Here is an 18825-nt window from a genome sequence, read left to right as displayed (position 1 = left end):
AGAAGGCTTAATGGATGACCGACTGTATCAGCACCCAGTCTGAAGCTTCAGTATACCTCCAGATTGATTGAACTAAAATCTTGTTTCATTAAATACCACAATTTTGAGTGAAAAATCTCAGTTGTGAAGTGTTAACATTACTCAGAACAGCAGAGTAATAACTTCCACAAAATATAAACTACGTGTTCTGAGGTTGCTACTGTTATCTTAGGTGTGCTGTAACCTTTATTTTGTAAGGAAAAATACAAAACCCATATTGTAGCACGTGGCTTCTGCATTTGAGTATCATAACAGAGCAGGGTCAATATCGACATGTCATTTTCACTATCCCTCTAAACCATCAGAAGAGATAAAAATCAGGATTTGGGGAGGGGGGGTTGTTGTTGTCGTCATTTTTTGTTATGTTTTTCCTTCCCTTCCAGAACACTAAAGCCCTCCCAAATTCTAAATACTACCAGGAAACAACAATGAAGTAAGAAATGACCATGCTCTCCACTTCACAGAGAGGCTTTTCCTAACATTATTCTTTTTCACAACTGATTTCATTCTGCAGATTCATTCCCCACACATTCCCCTCATGTATCTATAGGAAAAGTAAACAAATAGCCAAACAAGACTCTTTAATTAACTCTTATATTTGGGGAAGAGAGAGTCTATGTTTGGTGCTACAGAAACCAAGCACTATTTGCCAGACTCAGCAGGGTCCATGGTATAACACAGAGCTACAGCATTCACCATTCCTTCCTGACTGACAAGTTCTCTAAATGTGGACACCCTCTGAAGTTATTTCTGTGAGTTGAAGAGTAAGATGAAAAAGACCTTCATTCAAAATTACATGCTTATTGAACATGTCATGGGGACTACTGGGACAAAAACAGTACAGGCAGAGGCCACCTACAGTCCTCCAGCAATTACTTTACAAGGAACTTCATAGAATCATAGAGTGTCCTCAGTTGGAAGGGACCCACAAGGATCATCGAGTCCAACTCCTGTCCCTGCACGTGACAACCCCACAGTTCACACCATGTGTCTGAGGGTGTTGTCCAGTCTCTTCTTGAACACTGTCAGGCTTGGGGCTGTGACACCTCCCTGGAGAGCCTGTTCCAGTGCTCCACCACCCTCTGGGGGAAGAACCTTTTCCTCATGTCCAACCTGAACCTCCCCTGGCACATCTTCCTGCCACCCCCTTGGGTTCTGTCACTGGTCACCAGAGAGAAGAGATCAGCGCCTGCCCCTCCTCCTCCCCTTGTGAGGAAGCTGTAGCCCCATGAGCTCTCCCCTCAGACTCCTCCAGGCTGAACAAACCAAGTGACTTTAGCCACTCCACACACAGCTTCCCCTCCAAACCCTTCGCCATCTTCATGTCCCTCTTCTGGACACTCTCCAGTAGCTTTACATCCTTTTTATCCTGTGGCACCCAGAACCGCACACAGTGCTGCAGGTAGGAGTTTCCCTGTAAGTCTAGCACTGCATACCTTCCAATCCACTTCCAATCAACCACAGTACTGCTCTTACCAGCACCCCAGACATTCTGATGCAACAGGCGACACAAACTACCATACCAACTTTGGATGCATAGAAAACAGAATCCTATGGAAGCACATGCAACAAGTGACATCAAGCGGTACCAGCTGTAAAGCTGGCCATTGTATACACACACACACAATACTGTGTCTGTGCAGGAAAAAAAACACAGTTCCATAAAGGAACTTATAAAATTAATTCCTACTGGTTCAGCAATACATACTGAGGGTAATCTGCAAGATACCCAACATCGTACTCAGTGATCTGGTAGGACAACCAGCTCCTTTCATAAAAAAACCAACACCACTGTAGGTTTTAAATACCTCAAAGGTTCAATTCGCTTCTACAAAAACATTCCATAGTTCCACAGGCCACACAATGTTTCATGAAACAAAACTTCACAATAGTGCTTTCTGAAGTAAGGGATTTTAAAAGTAAGTTATTTTGTTTTCCTGTCAACAAATAAAACAAAATCTAATTAAGACAATACAAGAGCTAGAAAATTAATCGACTGAATTCTGTCTTCAGCTTTTTATGAAGAAAAAGGGCTGGGAATAATTCAGTTCTTAAGTGATTAGCACCCAAAATTGCACAGTCTTTATATTCAAAAACTAGTAATATGAAGAACTGTTCAGTTACAACATACTATTTTCAAATATTTAAACACTGCATGCAAAAACATTTTTTCTTGTAGAAAATACTATTTAGCTTCACCAAGATTCAAACCGCATAAAAATAACCTGCATGAAGCATAAACTTAAATTTACTGAATTTAGTTGTAATAAAACTCCTTCTTCCTTCTCACCTTGCCTTCACAATCTCAAATGGCTACAATTTTAGGAAGGCTTCCTATGAAAATTAAATAATGCCACTCTTACAATATTTTATAGATGATTCTTTAATATATCAAGAATGCAGAACTAAGCTCACATGCAAAGTGTAGTAAACACTGGAACAGGTTATAGTAGTCCTATAACTCAGACATCTCAAAACTGAACCAAGGACTGTCTTGTTTTATTAAAAGTAACATTATTTTAAAGTGAGACATCTATACACTTTTTTAAAATGTTCTCTTATTCTGTAAGTAAATTGATCTTTACGAAAACTCAGTTCATCTTTAGAAAGATTTAAATATATCCAGGAATCAACCCAGTGAAATTGATTTCAGTAAACCCTCAGGAGTGAACAACGTTTATTACCGAGGAACTAAATACACTAATGAGGGAATAGTGTATTAATAGCAGCGATTCAAATTTCATCTGAGAAGGTTACAGGAAACTCTTTAAACAAAACTGTTCATATGCCACTACACCATCCCCTAAAAATGGTTTGCTTTGTCAGTTATTTTATGAAGGGTGGAGATGTGTTATTTACCTAATCCATACCTACAATATTAAGAGTTTAAGTCATACCATACAAGTTTAAACTCTCACGCTACCATTAGCAGAATAGTTGTTAACTGACAACTACAGTCAGATATATTTCTGGTTGCACTAGAAAGGTAAGGTAAGGGTTTTACCCTCTTATATTAAAATATTTATGACATCACACTCCACCCACAACAACTAACATAACATCTTCACTTCTTGTAATAGTTCATCCTGCCAGAGGTTCTCTGCATTAGAAGGAAAAATACCAGTAATGCTTAATACAGATTATTTGACAGAACAGGGTTAAGAAGTGACACATCATTTAGGTATGTCAGCAAAACTGAAGGGCAGGAAAAACAAGCAGCTGAAGACAGTAACTTCTTAAACCATCTCATCCATAGCCTGGACACTAACCTGACAGAAGTCCAAGGCAGAAAGCCTGTCCCAAGGCATGTTTGCTCCTGATTTAGCAGCTCAAAAAAAAATTAACACGCTATGACAATGTGACCTGCTTAGCAGGTGAAGGAAAGACTGTGGATGCTGTATACCTAGACTTCAGTACTTTGACACCGTACCCCGCAGCATTCTCCTGGAGAAGCTGGCAGCTCATGGCCTGGATGGGTGTACTCTGCAATGGATAGAGAACTGGCTAGAGGGCCAGGCCCAAAGAGTTGTGGTGAACGGAACCAACTCCAGTTGGCGGCTGGTCATGAGTGGTGTTCCCCAGGGCTCAGTATTGGGGACAGTTCTGTTTAACCTCTTTATCAATGATCTGGATGAGGGCACTGAGTGCACCCTTCGTAAGTCTGTAGATGACACCAAGTTGGCAGGAATGCTGACCTGCTGGGGGGTAGGAAGGCCACACAGAGGGATCTGGACCGGCTGGATCAGTGGGCTGAGGCCAATTGTATGAGGTTTAACAAGGCCAAGTGCCAGGTCCCGCACTTGGGTCACAACAACCCCAGGTAGTGCTACACACTCGGGGAAGAGTGGCTGGAAAGCTGTGTGGAGGAAAAGGACCTGGGGGTGTTGGTCAGCATTCAGCTGAACATGAGCCAGCAGGGTGCCCAGGTGGCCAAAAAGGCCAACAGCATCCTGGCTTGTATCAGCAGTAATGTGGCCAGCAGGACTAGAAAAGTGATTGTCACCCTGTACTCAGTGCTGGTGGGGCCGCACCTCAAATCCTGTGTTCAGATTTGTGCCTCTCACTACAAGAAAGACATTGAGGTGCTGGAGTGAGTTAAGAGGAGGGCAATGAAGCTGGTGAGGCGCCTGGAGCACAAGTTTGATGAGGAGCAGCTCATGGAACTGGGGCTGTTCAGCCTGGAGAAAAGGAGGCTGAGGGGAGACCTTATCACTGTCTGCAACCACCTGAAAGTAGATTGTAGCACGGAGGGGACTGGTCTCTTCTCCCAAGAAGCAAGTGATAGGACAAGATGAGATGGCCTCAAGTTGCTCAAGGAAAGTTTCAGACTGGATATTAGGAAAAATTTCTACATGGAAAGGGCTATCAGGCATTGGAACAGGCTGCCCAGGAAAGTGGTGGAGTTACCATCCCTGGGGGTGATTGAAAGATGTATAGATGAGGTGCTTAAGGACATGGCTTCATGGCTTGGTGACAGTATTAGGTTATGGTTGGACCTTATGATCTTAAGGGTCTCTTCCAACCAAAATTATTCCATGATTCTAAATTATTTCTTTACGCTTATTCCATTAGCTCTTGTAGGGCACAACATAAGCTTCTAATGAGTAAATTAAGGGCCTTAAAAAAGCCAATATCAAACTGAAAAGCTTCAACAACTTCAGTTGCATCACAAGCTTTAGTAAAGGTAAATATAGATGTTACAGTGTGGAGAGATTTCAGACCTAAAAATGCAAAACGTATTTCAAACAGAATTTGGCAATAATCTACTGTTATAGTGAGTACACATTCCTGTCAGCTGCAGAATTAATGTGCTCTAATTTCCTAGAGATTTTCCTGTTTTGTCTCCTCTTTCCCTTTCCACTACATAGTATTTCCACTGGACAAAGGGCAGACAGAGGATGTGGTTGGCTTGGCTTACAGGCATCTAATGGCCCTGCAAGACACCCCCACAGAATGAATGGATTCAAAAGTTAGAGTGAAATACAAAAATGCAATCACATTCACATAATTTATTTCAGAAATAAAGCTAAAAATGTTCCCAAAGTTATTTTATACCAACAAATAATATAATTCCTAAAAGGAGTTTAGCTTTTAGCTTCCTTCGGTCTGCTCCCCTATTCAAAAGATGTCCATCAGCAGAACTCACCTTATTAGTATTCAGCAGGGTAAATAATCAGCAGTTGCATGCACATTCAGAATGCCTCTCATTATGTGGCTGGGTACTTAATTTTCTAAGTTTTATATTGTAAGGAAAACTTATTTAAACTGATGCTCAAATACTCATGCACAGAAGAAAATAGCAAGAACTGAGCTTGTGTGTGTGGGAAAAATAAACACACACGTAAACATACCACTTAAGAGCATAAACAGCAACCCAACAGATACTCGGAGCTGGACAACAGCTTTCAAGTTGGGGAGGAGGGGGAGAAAGATGTGAGTTAAAATCTGTTCCAAGTGGTAAGAAAGTCAAAGTAAAACAGGGATGAAGGAGTTCTGAGAAGTGGAATGTAAAACAGAGCAGGTCAAATTTCATCCCTTGACTGAATCATTCTTTTATCATAATTTCTGAATGTAAATTTGAAAGTATTGATCAAGAAGTTTTATTAAACTAGAAAATGTTACTATAACGGAGGTTAAAAATGGGTTTCTTTCAATGCCACAACTGCTTTTAATGATTTTTGTACACAGTTCAGACTTAGATATAGTTGTCTAACTAACAGCCCTAACAAGGCCCTTAGATGAAAGTTCTACATGTCTCCTCTCTCACTAAGCAAACACAGAAAGATTTGACTGTTGTTGGTAGTGACATGTATCTCAACAACTTCTCCAGGAATTCACATGGGTAATTTTAACCTGCCTCCTTAGGTATCGCTTCTAAAGCATTTCTTAGTGCAATCAGCTACATAACAGTATTTGAAAAACAAAATGCAGCACTGACTGCAAACAAATTCTCACTCATACATGAAGAAATCCCAGAAGTGTTACATCATGACACTGATTTACCAGCATAATGGCTTAATTCACTGCTTATATAAAGCAGATCTGACTACACAAGAAAATAATATTCCCACTTCAACTGTTGGTTGCTTATTCATTTAAGGATAGTTGCATTATTTTCTCATTTACTATTTTGACCTACAAGGGAAACAGAACAGTAGCATTCCTACTGAAATTTCAAGTAGAAAGTAGCATTTTCTAGTCAGATAGTTGTTAAGGTGAATTTAAAGTAACTGTCTGAAGTTATACAATATTCGCTATCTTAAACACATGAAATTAGACCAAGTGTGTTTGAAACATAAGCTATTTAACAGTTTTTGAAGTTAACCTTTTAAACATAGTCACTATATCAGTTGAGCTGTTTCTGGTTTTTCAAGAAATAAAATTTACCTGAAATCAACAACAATAAAAAAAAGGAACAGGAAAGCTGCACTTTTGAACCAAAGTCAAAAATACTGAAATCTCTCAGATTGTATATCTACAAAGACATGGTGCGCTAAAGACATTTCTAAACACCTAATAGTGATATATATTAAATGTGAAGGGTTGGAACCCTTAATGCTGATAGAGACACATATGGAACGCATCAGAGACTATGAAAAAATCGCGGATATACGCTTAGGAGCAATAACAACAGCAAGTCCCACAGAAACCTGTGTAAGTTCCTCTGCTGTTGCATACATGCATAAATTGTGTGGAAATGGAGACAAACATTTAGGTCATTAAGTCTGTTGGTACTACATTAGAAACAACGACAGCCAACTGCAAAAATATGCAGGCAATTAAGTGAGCAAAAAAACAGTAGATGTACATTTATAAGCAAGTGAAACAAAATTCCACTTTTCCCTGTTAAAGGGGCTCCAAACAACCTTCCGCTCAGGAATGAAATGTTGGCACTACAACAGGGTAGTTCCAAGAAGAAATTGCTCCACCGTACAACAGCAGCTGGATAAACAGGGTATCAAGACAGAATGAAAACCAGAGATCATTATGGCACTCCATGAAACCCATGAGGCACTCACAGCTGAAGTAGTACATACAGTTCCCAAGCCACCATCCTGGGCGTAAAAATATAGAAAAACAATCAAATAAACAAAAAACACAGAAGGAAGAACTAAGTGTTTGGAATAGCTTCTGTATACAAATAAGTTGCATGAAATAAGATCTTCAGCGAGGGAAAGAAACAACTGGGGGGTGATTATGATAGAATTCTTAAAACACAATAAAAAACACCCCACTGGTGTTGGGGAAGACAAGTAAGGAACATCCACTCAGTACCTCTCACAGTGGAAGAATAACATGACATCAGATGAAACCAACAGATGCCAAAATGAAGTCAATGACGAGGAGGAGATAACATTCATATGATAAACAGCTGATTTACAAAGCTCTTTGCTACATATAAATGTGGATGCTAAAAGTTCAGAATGTTCAAAAGGGACTAGACAATTAATAGGAATAAAAACATCAAAAGTATTAAAGACATTATGCCTTGCACACATATGCTCCAGAAAAATAAAAGGGGGTAGGGAGATCCAAACACACATTCACATTCCCCCATATCACCACCTCTAGCTCAAAGTCTATAGGCTACAGATAGTGTGTCATAAACACTGGACCTAATTGTTCACTTGGCTACTGTTATTTATGCTGCTGCAGTCAGAACATTGGACGAGACTGTCCTTTGGTTTGACTCAATATAAACAACCTCAAGTATATCATGACTAAGGAAAAGAAGCCCAAGAAAATTAAATACTGATCTATTTTCTGTAAGGTTTGATCAACCACTTCAAAGGGTTTCCTCTTTCCTCCCATATCCAGAGTGAACTTCTTGGACTTGGACTTCTCTCCCAGTCATGTAAGATACTAAAAACCAAAAATTTTCAGGAAACTTCTGAAAGTAGTAAAACAAGATTTCTAGGAAGAACCAGAAGACCTGGTAAGAGAACACACAACCTGGTAGGAATAGGATAGGGGGGAGATGTTTCAAAGACGTATTCGTGTCAAAAATGAGGCCTGACATCAGTTAATAGCTGAATATGAAATTGATGAACGTTGAGGTGCAAGAGAGAAGGAAAATCACCTTGAAGTCAAATAATGACTTATCCGTGTATTTATTACTATCTTACGCATTTTTACAGTACCTGGCATAATAAGACCATTCCCAAAAAAAGCTGTGACCTCTTTGCTCTGTTCTGGCAGAGCAGTGATCTCAGCATAAATTAGAACTAGGAAAAGCATTTTGCTTCTCTGAACGTGTGCCAGGATAACAAAATGGTGGGGGGGAGGGCAGTGTTAAAAAGTACTGCTTCTCAACACATTTTATGAGCAGGGGTTTTTGTATGCTCTCAAAATTTCTCAGCCCTCATAGGGGAGGGAGGTCACAAGACCCACTGACCTGGATTAGCCTGTTGAAGTTCAACCCTCCACACTTCTTGGTAAAATAAGATTGTATTACAGTACTTCTGAAACATAGATATACACTGTCTAATGTCTAGATACTATTTTCATAATGTAAGGCTGTAAATCACTAAATTCAGTAGAAATAGTTCACAGTATTGACCTGAAACACACTTGAAATTCCTCTCCAGTTCTTTTTGTAAAATAACTCCAAGGTCACATCTCCAAATTAATACCTTACTTGTAAAGGCATACAAAACATAAATGAAAACATAGTAAGTCTTTAATTCTTACTTGATCAGGAACAATATACATAAGAAACAATTCTCCTTTTGAAAAGTTCCTTCATGCTTTTGACAGGCAAATGTTCTAAGGTTCACTTTATTTTTATGGAGGATGACAGAAGAAAAGCTTAAAACAGTTTTCTTCATTTTATAAAACATTTATACAGAGTATCAAAATTGAAGTGATTCTCTGTATTTTTTTCAGAATTAATTACAAAGACAAAAAACTAGGATCACCCAAAAGGCAGCTGTTAGCTATATTTCTGACAAATACAAAACTAAGTCACCTATAGTCATGAACAAAATCCACCTGCTAACACTTCTGTAAATAAACTGCAATTGTGTTTGTGGTATTGTTTAAGGATTTGTATGTCACAGCTAGGTGATGCAAGCTTCAAGCACAAATGGTAACAGAGTCCAAGGAATACAAATTTATTAAACAAATTCTTCATAAGTGACTTCTAAAATAACGTGTGCCATACTATACATAAGCACTAAAAGTAAATACAAGAGAGTAAGTTATTTATTTTTGAAAACTCCAAACACACACATATCCCATTATTTCTAAATTGTTTTTTCAATTTGTAATAAATAATTGGAGGGTAAACTTAAAGGTCAAGTCTTCTCCCAAACACCTTGGTCAGGTGGAAGAAATTCGGTAAGATACTTGGCATTTAGATTAGCATTTTATAAAACAGTTTTATTTTACTCTTCAGCAACAAACACTAAATAAAAATATAAAACAAAATTAATATGACCTTCATCTTGACATTTCTTCAACACATGCAATTCTTGCTCCCCTTTCCACTGTAGTGGCAATTCTTTTCATTCCTCCTACACTGCAAAATTCTGTCCCGCTACTAGAGTGACAGCAAGTCCATCTGTCCTGCTGTCCTTACGCAAAGGGGGCAAACTGGCTGGCACAGAGCAGAGTACAGAAAACTGGCAGCTGACCTGTGCCCAACAGAACCAAAGAGCTTTCCTAGCACACAGGGCCACACAGATGGAGATTCCAGTGCTCAAGATACAGTACTTTTCCCATGGATCTACACGTGCTGCTGGGTGAGGGGAAAGCAAAAGGAGCACAACAGATATCTCCGAAGTTCGTACATGCCAAAATGTGAATCAGACAGTATCATGCACCGACCAGAACCGTAAAACAAGCCACTGAAGTGAAGCTTCTTCTGATCTGCTATTTTTGGACATGGACAATCTTAGACAATGAATTGCTGCTCTGCAACAATAACAGCCGTGAACTTCAACTGGCTTCGATATCAAAATGAGCATTTTATAGAGCCACACATGAAGATGTAAACACACAAACCATTTTTCCACTGCCATCATAGGTGAGGTTACTGTCAGCAAAGGTCAGGACTGACAGTTAATTGAACTAACCTTCTTCCCATGATTCACTCAAACTTATCCACCAGACCATGAAATCAAAAAGAAAAATCACCTACTAAACCTTTATTGCCTGTAGAAAATTCAGGCTTCAGAAACCAAGCAATTTCTTTTTAGCGTGTGCAACTGGAAAGACATATTCCGAAGGCATTTCACTGTAATAACTACATTTGTTCCAAGTCAGTTTACCATCTCTTCAAGCAGCATGAAAGGTGCAAATTGGCTTTTCAAGTCACAAGTCTAATTAAATCTGAAAGTAATTATAGTAAATGTATAACTTGAATCACAGCTAACCACTCATCCAACTTATTCCACTAACCTAACAGATGCATCTGTCAGCAAGTACATTTGATCCAAATCCTTCCTGATGCTAGAAAAGTAGCGATCAATATAGAATACAGAATGCTTCACTGAGAATGACCAAAACAACTTTAATACCTGGTTGTTTGCCCCACACCCAACTCTCAACAATCGATTTGGCCCTGTAAGTGGGCGGTGGAGTCTCTTCTTCATCCTTCTTTTCTTTGTCGTTTTGCTCTTCTTTCTTCGATGCAGTTTGGCATTCAGTGCTATCATCTAATGAAAAAAAGGGGGGGTAAAAAAAGACCAGTTAGGCTTCTTCCTCCTTGAATTCAGTTCTATTAACAGATTAGACCTGTAAAGGTAAAATACTTAGCCCACAAGTTTGCAGCAATATTGTCTATCATGAAGATCACAGGGTGGGGGAAGTAGTGTAGCATGTTAACACACAGATGTTAGGTCTCATGTTACATTTCACAAGACAGTGACCTTAGAATCCAGAAATCACTGGTGTAACCTCCTAGGGAAGATGAACATTTAACATCAATACTGTCATGTAAGACTTGCAAAGGATCACAAAGAATGGACTTTAAGTCAGATTTTGCTCCCAACTATCAGCATTTCTGCAGTATTTACTTGTTTTCATGTTCCAGTTCCAACACAGAAAAAAAAGATAGCAATTGCCTTAATTTCAAAATCAAGGAGAGTTCTATATTGGCATTTATGCTAATTTTATGCAGCAGTACTTCAATATCTGTAATGTATCTAGCATCTTAGTAATTACCAGCAAGTAATGAAAATAATACCACCACTTTCTGCCCAAGCAACAAAACAGCATTTGCAAACCTTTTGAGACTACTTTCATATAGAACACAGAAATTAGTCACTTATCTCTGTAATCAAAGTCTGCATGAAAGTCCCAATTTTCTAAACACGGTAGAACCAGACAGCTGGAAATCTCACCATATTCACACTGGGGATACGGACTTCCATATTCATAACTCCAGCCAGTTCAATGTACAAGATTGCCTTGCAATTAAGGGCTACATTGGCAACTGTTTTCTTCACCCTGACCTTGTCTAAAAATATCCCCAAAAATTTCTCAAGTCCAGCATTTGTAACTTGCTCATGAAGAGTTTAGTTCCAGCCATTTTCACGAGGCTCTTTAAAATGACTGTTCCTCTATTCCTGCCTGCCAACTTAGTCCACAGAGACTCTACCACCAAATGGCCCAGCCACAACAAGCAAGAGAAGCATAAGAATTTTGTCATTTTTCCTGTCTCTCCCCCTACACACCAAATTTATACACATTTTTACCAGCACATTTCAGAAGACAATAAAAAGCAAGAGGTTTAGAGCTTTAGCCAGACAGGGCACATCTGATTGCAGTCTATCACAGACTCACCACAACCCCACCTAGAATAGAACAGAATTGTTTAGGTTGGAAAAGACCTTCAAGAACATCAAGTCCAACCATTAACCTAGAACTATCAAATCCACCTCTGAACCATGTCCCTAAGAACCTCATCTATATGTCTTTTAAACGTCTCCAGGGATGGTGACTCCACCACTTCCCTGGACAGCCTGTTCCAATGACTGACAGCCCTTCCTTGTGAAGAAATTTTTCCTAATATCCAATCTAAACCTCCCCTGGCACAACTTGAGGCCATTTCCTCTTGTCCTTTTGCTTGTTACCTGGGAGAAGAGACCAGCACCCTCCATGCTACAATCTCCTTTCAGGTAATTGCAGACAGTGATAAGGTCTCCCCTCAGCCTCCTTTTCTCCAGGCTGAACAGCCCCAGTTCCCTCAGCCGCTCCTCATCAGACTTGTGCTCCAGACCCCTCACCAGCTTCATTGCCCTTCTCTGCACTCTTTCCAGCACCTCAATGTCTTCCCTGTAGTGATTCAAGGTGCAACCTCACCAGTGCTGAGTACAGGGGGATGATCACTTCTCTAGTCCTGCTGGCCACATTACTGCTGATACAAGCCAGGATGCTGTTGGCCTTTTTGGCCACCTGGGCACCCTGCTGGCTCATGTTCAGTTGAATGCTGACCAACACCCCCAGGTCCTTTTCCTCCACACAGCTTTCCAGCCACTCTTCTCCGAGTGTGTAGCGCTGCCTGGGGTTGTTGTGACTCAAGTGCAGGACCCGGCATTTGGCCTTGTTAAACCTCATACAATTGGCCTCAGCCCATTGATCTTTGTTTTGCACTTAGAGAGCAAAAGCTCTCATTACTTCAGACCATACAAAATACAGCTATCACAATGTGCAAAAGCATTTAACTATTTTTTCCACCTCATCTGAAAAAAAGTGAATGCCTAATTTAGGGGTTAGTGGATCTGTGACTGCCTCTGTTAAAAATCTGTTATGCTGTAGACAATAACACCTCCCAAAATAAACTATTTAAGGTGCCTTAATTATACAAGTTTTAAATTAAAGCCAGCTTATAACACACACTACTGCTCAGGAGGTGGCAGATGAACACTGAAGAACCGGAAAAATGGAGACATAACTGCAGCATGCATGCTACAGCTGAGACTGTGGGCTAAGGAAGGTATAGCAAAGGTCGCTTGAGAACAGGAAAAAAGCAGTTTGCATACCCCACTTTTAAATGGAAATCATAGTGAGTATAACTGTTTCTCTCAAACACAAAGGAACAGCCAATAGTCCAGCAGCCACCAGCATGATAACAGGTCCAAAACGTCAGTGAATTCAGCTGTTTCATTCTGAGGCACAGCAAACAATATTAAAGGCAAAGAGTCCATTATAAAGTTAAAGCAGTGACTGAAGACCCTGTTAAGCCCCAGTAGTTTAGAATATTACCGTAGTAACACCATAACCTCACTGTTTCTCCACTCACCCACACATCTAGAGACACACTCCACAGGGTCTGGGATTTTAGTTAGTGGGTAGAAGGGTGCTGTGCCAAGACACTACGTTTCACGGGCAGCTCTAAGAGAACTTGATGCTTTTTCACAGAACCCTGGCAAAGGATGACAACAAAGGCTACAGACTGAGACATTTTGGCCAGCTCCTCACTGCAAAAAGAGAAGGTTCCAATCCAGTCAGGAATTTAAGTTTCATATTGTTCAAAAACAACCCTAACACAAAAATCCACAAGAAGGATTTTTTTTCCATTGCCTGTGTGAACAGAAAAGGGAAGCAATGAGAGAAGTGGGAAGCAGCTGAGCTAAAAAAAAAAAAAACAACAAACAAACAAACAAACAAAAAAAAAAACATACATACTAAAAGCCCATGTCAAATTATTCCACCATGGCTTCTCACTTTTCACTATACTTGCAAAAAAATACTTGCACCATAAGTGACAAAGCTGATATCAGTCTAGGCTGAAAGCAGCAACCCAGACATCATTATTGTAGAAGCTCATTTATGTTTAAAAAGAGAATCCCAAAGATCTTTCAGAAAGCGGAGCATGGAGGAAGAAATCTTGAGTGAAGCCAGAACAGGTCAAAAAAACAACTAAAAGGTCAGTTTTCAAAACAATGCATGCAAAAACACAGTGCAGCATGACAACCTGTTTTAACTTGATCTTTCTCAGACTTGAGTGTGAATACTGTAGTAGGGGAAAACAACCGCGTACCATTTCCCTGAAAGAAATTTCTCTTAACTACTTTTTGTTTTACAGCCTTAATCCTCCACACTGAGGTAGGTATGCTTATAGCCAGTCGAAACTGAGCAACTGAAGTAACCATCTTCAATTAGAAGTTAGTTCCATCTCGCACAGCAATAGCCTAATCCAGTATAAACAGAGGATAAAAAGGAAGCAGCTGAAGGCGGAACTTACATTTCATATTCAATTAAGAAAATAACTGACACTGCATAGTCGCCTCCGGCACCTGTTACAGTATGATCTTCTACTGCTCTTAAATGCCAATGAACTGATATAGTTAGGAATCCCTCAGCAGAGAGAAAAAGCCTGCAACAGTTTCCCAACAGATGTTACCATGCACAAGACAAAAAGTTACGTGCTGTGCTTTAGGCAAGGGCTGTATTTTACAACCACTTGAAAACTGTATGTGGTAATCCCAGATCCAGGAAATATTCCAGCTGCAATACAAAACAATAATTTGCTCTCTGTCAAAGAGCTTTTCTTTATATGTCTATAAAAAAAACTGATAGTTATTTGTTAAGGAAAGATACATGCCTAACCATTTACAAACCATGTTTACACAGCTTTGCAGGTGTAGCAGTCCACAAGATAGAAGATTCTCATTTCCTAATCAGAAATAAAGCATCCTTTCTCCCCGGTATGCTATTTTTTAAAATGTATTCTTTAAATTATCTGTTGAATATGCAATAAAGCATTTTACACTTATGAAGTCAAACTGTCCAACAGGGTGACTACAAACTTCCCTCTGTCCTGCAAACAGAATACGATAATCCACAGCTGAGTACTGAACACCTGAGCCCCTGGGTACAGCCAATATAGCTGGGTTGGGGGAAGCAGAAAAAGAGGAAAGAGGCACTTACACTTCTAACAAGTTCTTTTGTACACAAGAAAGGAGGCTCAAAGCAGGAGCCAGTCTATATGCCTGTTCACTACTACAGTTTGATACATATGCGGTCTGAACAGTAGCACCCATAAACAATTCCCACACACTGTTACTCTTATCATAAAGATTTGGTTTCTGCCCACCTCTCTGTAATCTTGTGGCATTTGTACTTTATTATATATGTGCAGGTGCACCACTGAGTGAAGCTTGTGGATTCAACGGTGCTAGGCTGACGAAGGTCCAACTTTCAGAAAAGGAGGAAGAGAAGAGGAAGCCCATGGTGTTTATCAAAGGCAGGACAGAAGCATCAAATTGATGATTTTATATGCTTGCCCTGGAACTTAAAACCCACAAAAAAACAAGAGACCTGCATAGTGCATAGTTGGCTCCTATGTCTTAAAAATTACAGTAATTATTTTGTATCTTAAAAATTTATTAAGAAAACCATTATTTAATACTTTTTGTTCTTTTCAGTAGATAGCTTCTAGTAGCTGGAATATGTGTCAGGGGAGGTTTAGGAGGGTGGTGGAGCACTGGAACAGGCTCCCCAGGGAGGTGTCACGACCCCAAGCCTGACAGTGTTCAAGAAGAGACTGGACAATGCCCTCAGAGACATGGTGTGAACTGTGGGGTTGTCACATGCAGGGACAGGAGTTGGACTCGGTGATCTTTGTGGGTCCCTTCCAACTCAGGACATTCTATGTTTCTATACAAGATATTAATCTGATCCAAATTTCCTGAGGGCAGCCTGATTATCTTTTAAGTACACGCCATGTGGCAAGTGCACCTGTATTTGGACATCACTACTGTCACAGCTGTGTCCTCAGACGACACTTGGAAACATGTAAATACACTCTGCTGAACACATTTATCAAACGCGTTCTTCTGAAAGCGCCAAGGAGAAAAAACAAAGAGGTTATTCTTAACCAAATGTTCTCACTAACAGTGGAAAAAAAAATACACTATTTGCATATTCTTCCTAGAGAGAAAATGAATGCTTTTCGCTATCAATAGTGTATTCTTCCAGTCTCTTGTCACCACTGATATCCCCTGAAAAAATGAAATGCCTCTTCTGAGCAGCCCAGTCAGCACCAGAGCTACAGCACTAGTGAAGAAAAAGCAGGTGCAATGGATGAGCATAAAGCAAAAGTGCTCAAAACAGGCTAAATAAGAAGTTCTACTTACAGCAATGTCTCTTCTTTATCTCCAAATTAGTCAATATAGCAGCAGAATCTCAATACTGAGACTAAAATATATTGCTTTTAATATAAGCCTTAATATAAATCTCATTACTAGTATGTACATTTACCTTGCCTCTTAAACTACACTTCTAGATCACTTATGCAAAGAAAAGTAACGGCCAACAGACTGAAATACTCTAGATTTTAATTTAATGGAACTCAATTTGAGCTGCGAGTTCAGAGGTACAAACTCACCACCAATTCTTCTGCTTCCAAGACTCACTACTGCCTAATGAAATCAAATATACAATGTGATGAACACTGACCAAAAATAGCTTTGGTTAGCCGTTTCTTCTCAAAGCTCAAGTTTAGTAAGCAAGATGTTTATATTTTACCACTCCTGCAGGCCAGTACAATACCATTTATGAAGGCTAACTTCACTGAAAGATAATTTGTACATTAATTCCAAAAGTTAAGAGCCTGAAAAAGCTATATTCAAACCTCTAAGTTACTGTAGCTTTTCAAGAAACAGGTGTTTTAGCAGTACCTATGTAGATGAAGCTACACACTCCAGTTGTGAAAAGGAACAGACGCAATCTGTGCTATATAATACCTAACCAACAGTACAGTACAGTAAGCAACAGAAGCTAAAATAATAGTTCACTGCTACCAAAGGCAGTATTTCTGCCCTTCTCCTAGACAGAGTCTCATTCATTTGGGGGTCACATGAATTACTGGCAAAACCTATCTGACCATTTGGTGAGCCCATTTCAGACAGATTAGGAAACATAAACCTTTTCCTTCTTTGACCAAGTTAGTCTGTTCAACGAGGAGTCAAAAGAGCACCACAATCAGCAGAAGAAAAAAGGGCAAGTGCAGAACCACTCTATTTTGACAAAACCCATCACAAAACAAAACCCACAAAATCCACATCCACCACCAAAATAATCTCTCTAAATAGATGCATTATGCTGCTATTGGAAGGATTAGTGGTGTACGGACTACTCTCAAGTACACTAGAAGACCAAAAAAAAAAGAACTACATTCTTAAATTGTGGACAGTTTTTCAGCTGACCTTTTAGTCACTTTGTTAAGATTGTAAACAACATTAGAAATAGCAGTATCAGCTCTACCCCATTCCTCAGTCCACTTCCCTTAAACAAAGGCTTCAACTGTAAACAGAATAAGCATACCAAACAAAAGGACACTGGCAAGCCTCTCTCATAACAACATGCCTAGTTATGAAGTTTAATTTCAAAAGGCTAGAACAGATTTAAGCCTTCATTTGGAGGCTTAAGGTTGGAACAGATTTAAGCCTTTATTTGAAGGCTGAAGACTATCTTTCTGTACACTTTTGAGAAATCAGTTTCAATTGTACTTAATTCAAAACATGAACACCTGCAAATTGTATAGACAGGTGGCGATAAACCAAGTTTTGTGACAGTATGAAAAATCAATTCCATTTTAATCAGCAAGATTAAAAAAAAAAAAAAAAATCAGTTTAATAAAAAATAACAGTAAGTTAAATATCCATACCTTTTCTTGGAGGTAGTTCACCACTTTGTGTTAACTCTGTTCCAGGATATACAATCTCCCCATCTTTCACCATTTCATTCCACAAGCCACATAGCCCATCTCGTGTAAAAGCAAGCTGTTAAAATCAATACATTATATATAGTTACACACAACAGTTTTCTCTCAAGCCAACTCAAACTAACATTTAAAATACATCAGATTTTATATTTTGCCCCAGAAAACACATGTATCACTTACTGGTATATTCAGAGTGTGACTGCATGTGTCATAGGGATTTAAATGATCTTCAGGATCTGAATCGCTTAAAAGCTCAAAACGGTAACTTTTAAATAGGTTCAAATATAGCAAGATGCACTTTCTTTCAGTGAAAAATTCTCATCAAAAGCATGTCTTGGGTCACCTCAGAACTATCCACACATTCAAGATGACATCAAACAATAATCTGGGGGGACATGGGTGGGGGTGTTTGCCTTTTTGCCTTTAGAAAGATATCTAAATAAAGTCAAGTTGCATGAAGTCACAAAACAAGAAAGCATGAAGAAAGTCACCACAGTCCCCTCTCCAAAACAGCAACTGAAGAGCTGAGCACTCAACCGGAACACACGACATCAAGGCACAGATTCATACACTTATTTAACTAGTTTAAACTGGTCCTGTTGTGCAAAGCATCTCTGACAGCCCCCCCGCTTCCTTCCAGCTGTTACAACGCCTCCTCTCACACACAGACTAACGCACGTGCGTGATCATCTGGTGAACCAGATTATGGAGCCGATCAAGACTAAAACCAGCTGTGCCTGGGGGAAGAGTGAGGGGTCGCCTCAGTCTCAGGTCAGGTCATTTCCCAACATGCTATGTGTGCAACAGGACAAATGCTCCCGTTGGAACAAATGGCAGATCTGTGCTAGCTGGAAGTGCTCATGAAAGCACCGGCTGTAACACAAGTCGCCTAATGATTTATCAGTTTGGACCTCCCTTGAAGAAATTTAACAACCATGGCTTGTCTTATACTGCCGTTGTTCTCTGCTTTGTAAAATGCTGCAAAGCAGGTGTCAACATCCCAAGCAAATTCCATAATAATCAGGCTATAATTTTCAACCATACAGCATAAGGGAGGAGGGGAGGACATGAACCTGAAAAACAGAATACCTTTAGCATATCAAAGCAGTGCA

The 18825-nt window shown here is 39.6% G+C and overlaps 1 protein-coding gene across 8 annotated transcripts in view; it reads right to left on the bottom strand.

Moving 5' to 3' along the window:
* The window catches only part of HERC2 (HECT and RLD domain containing E3 ubiquitin protein ligase 2), a 114882-nt gene that overhangs the window by 85087 nt on the left and 10970 nt on the right, over window positions 1-18825 (bottom strand). For all 8 annotated transcript variants that reach the window (XM_065075189.1, XM_065075209.1, XM_065075198.1 and 5 more), the window contains 2 exons: window positions 17657-17771; window positions 10560-10697 (listed from right to left, as the gene is read on the bottom strand). In XM_065075189.1, coding sequence (XP_064931261.1) covers window positions 10560-10697; window positions 17657-17771 — 253 coding nt within the window. The remainder of the gene's footprint in view (window positions 1-10559; window positions 10698-17656; window positions 17772-18825) is intronic.

This window comes from Columba livia, chromosome 1 (genome assembly GCF_036013475.1).
Source record: "Columba livia isolate bColLiv1 breed racing homer chromosome 1, bColLiv1.pat.W.v2, whole genome shotgun sequence".
In the NCBI taxonomy this organism is placed as follows: Eukaryota; Metazoa; Chordata; class Aves; order Columbiformes; family Columbidae; genus Columba; species Columba livia.
The sequence above is the reverse complement of the archived record's forward strand: the minus strand, read 5'-3'. Positions and strand labels throughout refer to the sequence as shown.